This window comes from Prunus persica, chromosome G5 (assembly GCF_000346465.2).
Source record: "Prunus persica cultivar Lovell chromosome G5, Prunus_persica_NCBIv2, whole genome shotgun sequence".
Taxonomy (NCBI): domain Eukaryota; kingdom Viridiplantae; phylum Streptophyta; class Magnoliopsida; order Rosales; family Rosaceae; genus Prunus; species Prunus persica.
The window spans coordinates 10,892,580-10,902,381 of record NC_034013.1 but is presented as its reverse complement, the minus strand read 5'-3'; the positions used below and the strand labels follow the sequence as shown (position 1 = coordinate 10,902,381).

General features: G+C 38.4%; 2 protein-coding genes across 4 annotated transcripts; both read right to left on the bottom strand.

Moving 5' to 3' along the window:
* On the bottom strand, positions 393 to 4,399 carry LOC18778105. 3 transcript variants are annotated; one of them, XM_007209029.2, is made up of 2 exons: positions 4,027 to 4,399; positions 393 to 2,879 (listed from the first exon to the last, which is right to left on the bottom strand). In XM_007209029.2, exon 2 carries the CDS (start codon positions 2,613 to 2,615, stop codon positions 903 to 905), a length of 1,713 nt encoding a protein of 570 aa, XP_007209091.2. In that variant the 5' UTR covers positions 2,616 to 2,879; positions 4,027 to 4,399; the 3' UTR covers positions 393 to 902. The 3 variants fall into 3 exon arrangements, with proteins under 3 accessions (XP_007209091.2, XP_020420520.1, XP_020420521.1); XM_020564931.1 differs by lacking the exon at positions 4,027 to 4,399 and adding an exon at positions 3,267 to 4,010; XM_020564932.1 differs by lacking the exon at positions 4,027 to 4,399 and adding an exon at positions 3,293 to 4,010.
* On the bottom strand, positions 4,931 to 9,802 carry LOC18778111 (UDP-N-acetylmuramoyl-L-alanyl-D-glutamate--2,6-diaminopimelate ligase). The gene is made up of 6 exons (XM_007211239.2): positions 7,555 to 9,802; positions 7,169 to 7,285; positions 6,729 to 6,904; positions 6,048 to 6,193; positions 5,374 to 5,602; positions 4,931 to 5,291 (listed from the first exon to the last, which is right to left on the bottom strand). The coding sequence occupies exons 1-5, from the start codon at positions 9,398 to 9,400 to the stop codon at positions 5,584 to 5,586; spliced, it is 2,304 nt and encodes a 767-aa protein (XP_007211301.1). The 5' UTR covers positions 9,401 to 9,802; the 3' UTR covers positions 4,931 to 5,291; positions 5,374 to 5,583.

Sequence of the window (9,802 nt, the reverse complement as noted above, 5' to 3'; positions counted from 1 at the left end):
GTACCGTTTGTTCTGATCCCCTCCTTTTGGGGATAGGGGTCTTCTTATATAGGCCTTGGGAGGTGTGCACTGTGCTCATATTTCCGATGTGGGACTCAGGACATGGATTGTGAGCGTGACACGTGTCTAATGGTATAAGGGCCAAGATAGATGGCTTCGGTGAGGACCATGCCGAAGGGACTCTGTGATCAATGTCGATCCTGTCCACGTATTCGGTGGTCATAGGCCGTTTATTTACGGTATAAACAAACCATAAAGTGAATATGGAAGGTGGTTGAGCAGCATTTTAGCTGGTCATGAGATTTAAGCAAATTTTTTTTTGGTTCTGTTCATATCTTCATTAGTGGCAGACAAATAAGATTTCGGTAGGCAAATGAGAATGGGATATGGTGTTTTAGAGAATTTCAAGATTCATTGACCCCCAATCCATTCATGTGTAATAATAGTATGAAGAAGAAGTATCGGCACCAGAATATTATGACCAACAAATCATATCCAAATCAAGGGAAGAAAAAAAAAAGAGCAAAATTTACCACGCCACTAAATCATCTCAGAATCTCAGTAAGTTGTAACACAGCTCAACATTTTCTTGTCAGCGAAGTTTCAAATTCTGCAGCCAGTTGACTTGGTCACAAAGCTAGCTCCTTCAATATGTCCTCAGAACCAAGAAATTAATGGTGGTTAAGCATCAAAACATGACAAAACAAGAAAGTTGGAATCCCAGTTTCAAAATGACATAAACCAAGAAGGCAGCATAAATTTAATTTGATTGTTGCCTGTTATCTGGAACAACAAAACATAGAAAGCAAAGCACAATTGGTTTCTTTTCTGCAAAAGCATATACCATAACAGAAGTTTTGAATCTTGTCCATTGTTCAAGTTCAACCCTGTTATAACTTATGCTATTTTGGGAATAAAAGGCCCTCTTCAAGGTCTTGATTTTGAAATGCCTTGAGTCTGTCATGAGCTTTACTAATGGAATTTCTGTAAAAAGTGTTTGCAAGATAGCCTTCTGATATAGCAGCATAGCTTCCACCAGAGAACGTTGAGGCTCCATCGTCCATCCTTAAACCCATTATGTTCGTTTCTTCCTGGGGTAGGTATTGCAAACCTACTTGGCTTGGAATGCTAACACCAATGTCCGTACGCTGATGAAGTGGAACTGGGAATCCTGTTCCAATGCTTGAACTTGGGATGCAGTGTTTATCGAAACAACTCATATTTCGGGACCCCAGTTGAGCAAAGCTTCCATTTCTTTCTTCTTGCTGCATGCCTGATGATTTTCCATGATGACCATTTACTTTGAGCATTGGATTTTCCTTCCCATAGTTCACATCTAGTTTGTTTCTATCACATGGTGTTCGAATATAATTGCTTGAAGAAGCACTAAGCATATGGTTCTCACCACAGGGCTCAGTTAACACAGTGGGTAATGACAAATACATTGAAGAAGCTACCTGACTGGAAAGATTGGAAGAAAAAGTGGACTCAATAGGTAATCCCAACCTCTCACCTCTATCCTTTTCAGATGATGTTTCGGCTCCAATTTCTTGAACACGATCAACTCGATGTTCAATTACTGGATAGAAATAATTAGATTGAGCCATCTTTCTGCCTATTAAAGGGCTCTCTAAAGATCTACCACTGTAAGCTTGAGCTCTTGTGCCTAATAGATAGTTCTTTTCATGCTGCATCCACACATTCTTGTCTGCAGATTGAAAATTTGGCTTAAGAGGATAGCAATTATCATGACCCGCTGCTGTATTGCTTTTAACACTCCTCTCTATTGATCCCATATCACATTTTTGAGCTTCCATGCCAAGGTCTGAGTTATTTCGATAGTTCACTTGAACATTTACTTTTTCAAAGTTGCCCTGATGCTGCACTTGGAAGGTCTCCTTAAATTTGTTATGATGATCCGGACATGCATTCTGCTCATAGTTGCTTTCACGTTGCACCAGGACATTTTCGTCAAAGTTGTTTTGATGCTGAATTATAATGTTTTCCTCAAGTTTTCTTTTATTAAGAACCTGTATGTGCTCCTTAGAGATGGTGTTTTCCACAAAGTTGTCACCATTCCGTACTCGGACATTTTTCCCTCCAGAACTTCCTTTTCTTCGCTCAAGACGTGGAGCAGCATCATCATCAGCCATCAATTCTTGCATTTCCTTCCTCATCCATGAAAACAAATTTTCTCTTGTCACTTTAAGATCCTCCAATAAGGACTCCATGAAGATTTTAAGTTCATCCAAAGCAGCAGGATCGTAAACACTAGTTCTACTCTTTTTTCTACTAACTTCTTTACGGGAATCCCTCTCCATGTCATTATTAATCCAATTATCCTTTTTCCTCCTCCTAAGATGCACCCTTTTGCCTTTCTGAAACATGATCTGATCATCCATAGGATTGAACATGCCAGTCTGCTGGACTCTGCAGTTACCAATTGCTTCATCATTTTCAAGTGGAATCAAACTGCAAACCAGGTTATGCTTCTTGTGAGCCGCCTCACTACTTGATTTAGACTCATCACTTGAAGAATCCATGTCACTGTCCCTCCTCCTAAACTCCCACCTCTGCTGCTTCAACCCATCACCCATTTTGGAGCTGGGTGACATCAGAGCTTTACTGACTTGTATCAGAAAAGAACTTTGAATGTTGCACTGCTTTACAAAGAATCCAACGCCCTAAAAGTTTGAACAGAGATTATGAGGCCCGCGTATCAATACTCCAACTGGTTTCTTGAAGGAGAGTGGCCGTTGGTTAACAGTATTACCACCTGCTGGGGCTTACTTATTTGATCGAATGAGTGGTTTTAGAAAAACCACTAGCAAGAACCCAAATCGGTCTGTTATCTTCTACTGAGTTCCTTTTTCTGAGTCCTGCAAGGAAAATAAGAAGCATGGGTCAAGTTGAATGAATAAATGGGATAGAAATAGAGTATTCATTAGAAAAATTATACGAAGTCACAATTAAACACTAACAAAACAACCACATCGTTGAAAACAAATGTACTCACGAATTTCCTAGACTCCAAGTATAAAAACTAGCGGAAACCTTTGGACAGCATACGAGCGAAACACCAGTGTGACAATAAGAGCACCAGGGAAAATTGAATTGCTAATCCTACTAACCCTAAATCCAATTTCCATGGAGGCCCAAATTTAAGCAAATAATCAATAACAATAACAAAACTTCAATTAAGAGCCATGTAAATCTTCTAATCCCAAAAGCTATAACAGCCCAGAAAGACATGAATGAAAAGCTACCTTATTGAACAATATATGTGCCTCACCAGCTCAAAAACTCTACCAGGGGATATTAACTATCAGCATCAGCAATCATAGTACATAACTAACATGCAAGTAGTGACTTCGAAGGTAAATCAATCTCCAACAATGATCACAAAGCTCCAAAGAAAGCCACGCGTCATTAAGAGAACAATCATATATGCAAAACAAAAATTCAAGTTATTAGCCGCAAAAAAAAAAAAAAAAAAAAAAAACTTTGCGGGTTCTAAATTACATTACTTATATTATTTCAGAAACCCAGAAACATGATTATAAAAAATTGAACATTTGACATCAAAGAATGGAGAAAATCATGAAAGAATAGTACAAGAAGTAAGAAAAGAAAAAACACCAGGGGGATAGTAACGACCAACATGAACAATCATATTAGTGATTTACCAACAAAACTAACATGCAAGTATGAAAGGTGAATCAATCTCTCCAATAATGATCACAGAGCTCCAGAGAAAGGCAACAACAAACCATTAGGAGAACAATCATATACCATACAAAAATTCAAGTTTTTAGCCAAAAGAAATTTTTTTTGTTGTTGCAGGTTCTAACTTATACATTACTTCCCTGTATTTATTCAAAAACCCAGAAACACAATCATAAAAGCTTGAAGATTCGGTATCAAACAATGGAGAAAATTATCAAGAATAATGTAAATAGCAAAAGAAAAAACACCAAGCCATGGTTTTCTTTTGTTATTCATTTATGAGATGAATATTTTTCATACCATACATCAGTGGATGAAACTCTGTTGAAACCATGAAATTCCTCTGCTCAAACTCCAAAACTCCATGTTAAAAACTGTAGCTTTTTGCCTCAGAGCATATGTCTCTCTCGCTCTGGCTCTCTCCAAAAGGAAAGCAAAACAATATGCTTTTGGCTGTAAGTATTAATTTGCGTCACGACTGTGAGCAGTGTGCTGCATTTGGAGAGTCAGTGAGTTGGGTGGGGGGTGGCAGGGAAAGTTATGGGGTTGTTTTTGTTCCCCTCTTTCCAATAAGTTGGTCTAGGAGGACTGGAGGTGGACAATTCCAATTTTGCAAACACGCTCACTGGTCTTGATAAGTAAAAAAAGATTGTTTATTTGGTAAAAAAGTTAATGATTTTCTGCACTCAAATTCACAACACTAACGCTTCATATCTGTTTTCCACCAAACCCCTTCCTTTTCATGATGGCAAGGAAAGTTTGCCTTACCAAGAATTTATCTGGCCTTTCCCTTCAGGCCTCTCTCTTTTTATTTATTTTATTTTTTGACCTTTTGCGTTTTCTCATATAATTATTATAATATAAAATAATTTGTGGGTTATGTAATTAATCTAAGACCTTTTGATTTGAAAAGGAAAAATAAGACCCTTGTGTTGAACATATTTGTCCATTTTCTTAAATTCAATGGCAAGGAAAATTATTTGAATTGCAAAATAGGAAATTTTTTTTTTCATTTTTAGTAGAAAATATCCTCATATAGAAAAGGAATTAAAGAAAAATCTGACCGGAGTCGGCCATGTACAAATTTGTTAATTATTAGATGGAATTGTATAGAAATATTCAAGAAAAAAGTTGGTTATATCTTGTTTCATAAAGCTATTACATTATAATTTACAGGTGGGCAGAAAACACATGCAATTCTTCATTACAGAACCTGATTTGTTTTGGGTGTAAATCCATCAATTAATTTTTTAGTCTCTGTCTATACAAAAAGTTGTGCACTTGCACATAAAAATGTATGCATAAATGCTAGAGAGAGAGAGAGATCATGCATTGCCCCATCCATCTTGATTTATACAGGAACTTACAAGAACTAATATTCATACTTACTGGTCCAACCAATTGGATTAATTTAAACTATGACATATTGGCAACCCAGGATTTTAGTTTACATAGCAGTACATTCTACATACATTGCCTACAAAAATTGTGCCTATAACCGTCTAGGTGAAAATTTTCTGCTTTCTGCAAAACTACCCCGCTTCAAAGAGCAAAGCCTCAACAACCTGCATGCATACATAAAGTTCGGATGAACATTTGTCTCTAGAAATAAACGTTGACAAATAAATTATGGAGTAGAATTCACACCAGTCTTTAATAACCAAGAAGCCGTTCTCGAGTCTCGACTGCCTTCACAGATATGGCATATCATTCACTCGACCAAACCAAGGTTAATACTCTTGGTCACATGCCCTCTAGATGGTATCCAGGTATTAGAAATATTTCCTAGTGTAAATCAACACAATGTGCCGGAGCTGCCTTGGACTCGCCATAATTGACTAATCCTTACGGAAGAGATCAATGACTCTCAGGTAACCTGTGTCAAGCCAAGGAAAAACAATGATTAATCTCCACATTATATCAACAATTCCTCGCTTGCAAGATCTACAACCATTGCACATAGTTTTTCTTTAAACAGAGTATCTCTAATTGCACATATCAAATCCTAAATACTGATTAAAAAAAATAAATAATACAAATCATAGATAGAAGCTAGTAGTGCTGTTTGTCAGATGACTAAGATATGTATATATTAGTGAATGAATCAAGCGTCAGAAAACCAAATAAATTATAGCACTCCAACAATAATGAAATATCTTTATGTATGATGTACTGCACCAAACAATAAAAGAATAATTACAAGACTGCGCCAATTAGTGAAGCCATTTTTTTCTCATAGGAATAGATAGGTCTTCTGGAGACGCTTAAAATTAGAGATACCTCATGTTTAAGTAAATGCAAATTACACTCAATTAACCTACCTCCACGGAAATTCACTTGTGTCTATTCCAGCTTGGTGAAGCTCATCAACATACTGCAATGCCTCTCGGCACTCTTCCCGGTCATCAAAGAACTCTTTTTTGTCACCTTCTATCTGATACGCTTCATGGCCTTTGCCAGCAACCACCTGCAGCAATGCAACATAATCTTAAAACGAGTAACAAGGAAAGTTATGAGAATTGGAGAACAATGCCAGGGAGCGTACTAATTATGTGACTCATTCATCACACACGAAAAGAAAAAGAATTCAGATTTTGCTTTTTCATCTATATTATAGTGGCTAGAGTAAACATACTTTGTTTGCATACCAAACAAGCTTATTTCGTTTTCAAAACCTTTAAGTTTCTTTGTTATCTTCACCGGAGTCCTCTCAGAATCTCATGAAGAATACCACTTATGCATCTTGCACAACTAAATAAATGCCAATTCTTTTGGGTTACACTTGGATGCAGAGGTTTAAACGATAAAGCAAATTTTGAGATTTGAAATGACTAGATGCAGTGTACAATTGAAATCTATGTATAAATGATAATGTAGAAGGGAAAAAAAAAAGGTTTTGAGCGAGAGAGAGAGAGAGAGTGGATATTCCATTTTGTGTGACTTCTTCCTTGTTTATACATCAATCTTGCACATGGAAGTAGATTGAGGCTTAGAAAACTTACAACCATATCACCTTCCTCGCCCATGGCAACTGCACAGCGGACAGCTACTCGTCTAATATCATGCAGGAAAAGCCTATGACCGTTTGGAAGAGGTGGGTAGTAATCATTCTCGCCATGTTTCAAGTAATCCTGCATTGTCCATCCTACACCAGCCAACATATCATCCAAGATGTCCACTGATACAAATGACAAGTGTAAGCATTAGACCAAGCATTTGGAGAGAATACTACACATTATAGACTAGCATTTTCAGAGACATATGGACCACACCTAAATTTATAGACACATAAAAATGATAGAACTTACACCATCAATCAAATTTGTCTTCTTTTTTTTTATTATATAAGAATAAAGATTTTTTTCCCACATCAATGATAGCATATAGCTAAGAAAATAAAAATAATGCCTTTTCTTTCAGTTTGGAGGTATGATATACATACATGGATCTTCATTCTTTGGATTGTCAGACGTCAGTATTGTTACATCACTTTTATCTGTTGCAATCTTCGTCATCATAGGTCTTTTCCCTCTGTCACTCTCCCCAGGACATCCGATTACTTCACATAAAGCACAAAAAAAAGTTGGTCAGCAAAGAAAAAACAACAATATTGTTTACAAACTTCAATTATTTGTGCTAAAAAAAGTAGTATAGCATTTCTGATGAGTATCAGGAGTAATGCCAAAGAATGGAAAAAATTATGATTAAAAAAACCTCTTGTACACTAAAATGGGCAGAGAATTTGGACACATGTTAAAAGTCTGCAATTAAACAGCAATTCTAGCTTTAGAAATGATAATATAAAAAAATGGAACATAAGAAGCATACCACTAATAATCCTCCTTGCACCAAGCTCCCTAACAGAGTCCAATAGTCTAGACAAGGCATCAGGAGTATGAGCATAGTCCACAATCACTCCAAACGCCTGTTCCTCGTCTATTAACTCACACCTCCCTGGAACTGCATCAACCTCTTCAATTCCTCTAACAATGTCCTCCAACGGTGCTCCAACTGCAATCCCAACTGCCACAGCAGCCAGTATATTGTAAATATTATGCCTTCCAAGCAAACCCGATGATATCTCCAATATACCCTGGGGAGTACTGACTAAAACCTGCGTCTCAAACAAGGAAAGTTCAAACTTCAGGGGATGAACATCTGCATTCTTATTCTCCATGGCAAAGGTCACAACCGGAATATCTGGGTTCCCTTGTGCAATGAAGAAGGTTGCATTCGGGTCATCAATATTGACAACTTTCCTGTGCCGTTCTGGATCCACCATCCTCGAAAACAACTTAGCCTTTGCATCCCTATACTCCTCCTCAGTCTTGTGAAAATCCAAATGGTCTCTCGTCAAATTTGTGAAAACTGCTATGTCAAAATCAACTTCATCGCATCTCGCTAGAGCTAGCCCATGAGAAGAAGCTTCCATGACAACTGCTTCAGCCCCATTATGGAGCATCTTAGCCATCAAATTCTGAACCAAAACAGCATCCGGGGTCGTGTTAGGTGACTCCAACTTATTATCCCCATGCACATAATAAGCAACTGTACTCAACATACCTGTCCTCAATCCCATTGCTTCATACAACCCCTTTATCAAATATGCAGTCGTAGTCTTCCCATTTGTTCCCGTTATCCCAATTACTGCCATATTCTTTGATGGGTACCTATAAAAGGACGCAGCCAATGCAGGCAAATCCGCATTGGTATCTTCCACAATGACTAATGCTTTACACCCCAAATTTTCCTCCATGTATATCTCTTTACTGGCTACAACAGCCACTGCTCCTCTCTTAATAGCCTCACTCAAGTACAAATGCCCATCAGTTTTGCTCCCAACACAGCACACAAACAAATCACCAGAATTAACCACCCTCGAATCATGTTGAATTCCGGTGATTTCAACCTCTAAATCACCATAAACCGATACAGGGACCACTTTACTCTCATCCAAAAGCTCAGCCAAGCTCATTTTAAACTTAGGTTCCACAATCCTAGCCCTAGTTTTACCATAACTATCAAAATCCAAATCAAACTCGGAATTCAAACGCAAATTTCCATCTTTACCATCCAAATCACTAACCTTTGAATCAAATTTCTCTGGCCCATCTTCGTCCAAGTCCTCACTAACAACCCTAAGCCCTTGAAGCTCGTCAATCTCCTCCAAGTCCACGACCTCCTCAGGGTCCAACTCGTCAACCGCAACAATCTCCTTCTTAGGGTTTGGCTTCAGAAGCCCTTGCTTCACAAACTCCTTGCGTTTCAAGGCAATAGCGTGGTCAATATCTCCAAACAAATCGTCCCCGGAGTTCTCGTTAGTTACGGAACTGGAATTTTCTGGCGGGTCTTCCACGTCAGCAATGGCGTTGAGGAAGGTGTCCTGGTGCTTTTTGAAGTCTTCTTCTTGGAGCTTCCGGTGGCGCGAGGCTTGGCGCTGGATTTGCTGGAACTTGGACACCCCGTGACCAGAGTCTTCCGGGGCTTCGGGCGGGTCGTCGTCTGCCGGGTCCGGGTAGTACTTGCCGTCCGGCCCGATTGCGTGGGTGGGCCTAATGAGCCGAGCTGAAAGAGAGGGAATTGAAGGTCTGAGGGACGTGAAGTTTGGTTTTAGAGAGAGAAAGTTGGGTTGAGGAGAGAGAAAGTGGGGGATTGAGAGGAAAGTGAAGGCCATGGGAGTGAGGTTGCAGAGACACAGACTGAGAGAGAGAGAGAGAGAGAGAGAGAGAGGTTTTGGAGATGGGAGGAGATAGGGGGTTTATTGCTGACGTGGCGAGTGGCGGGTTTTCGCGCTTTTTGTTTTCTTTTGGATTTTTTTTTTTTTTTCCCGAGATTTTTTTTTGGGCTTGATGAAGGCTTTGTGAATATTTTGGGGTAAAATGAAAATGGGTCTTGGCCTATCTCATAGGCTAGGTTTGGGCTCAGTCTTAGTAAATTGGTTGGGGCTTCTAAACGTGAAATGAACCCAAATAAGTTATTTATTTAAATTTTTATTATTATTACTATATTTATCTTAATTACATTAGAAAAACAATAGTTTTTGGTATATAGATAAATCATAATTTTGTTTTAGCTT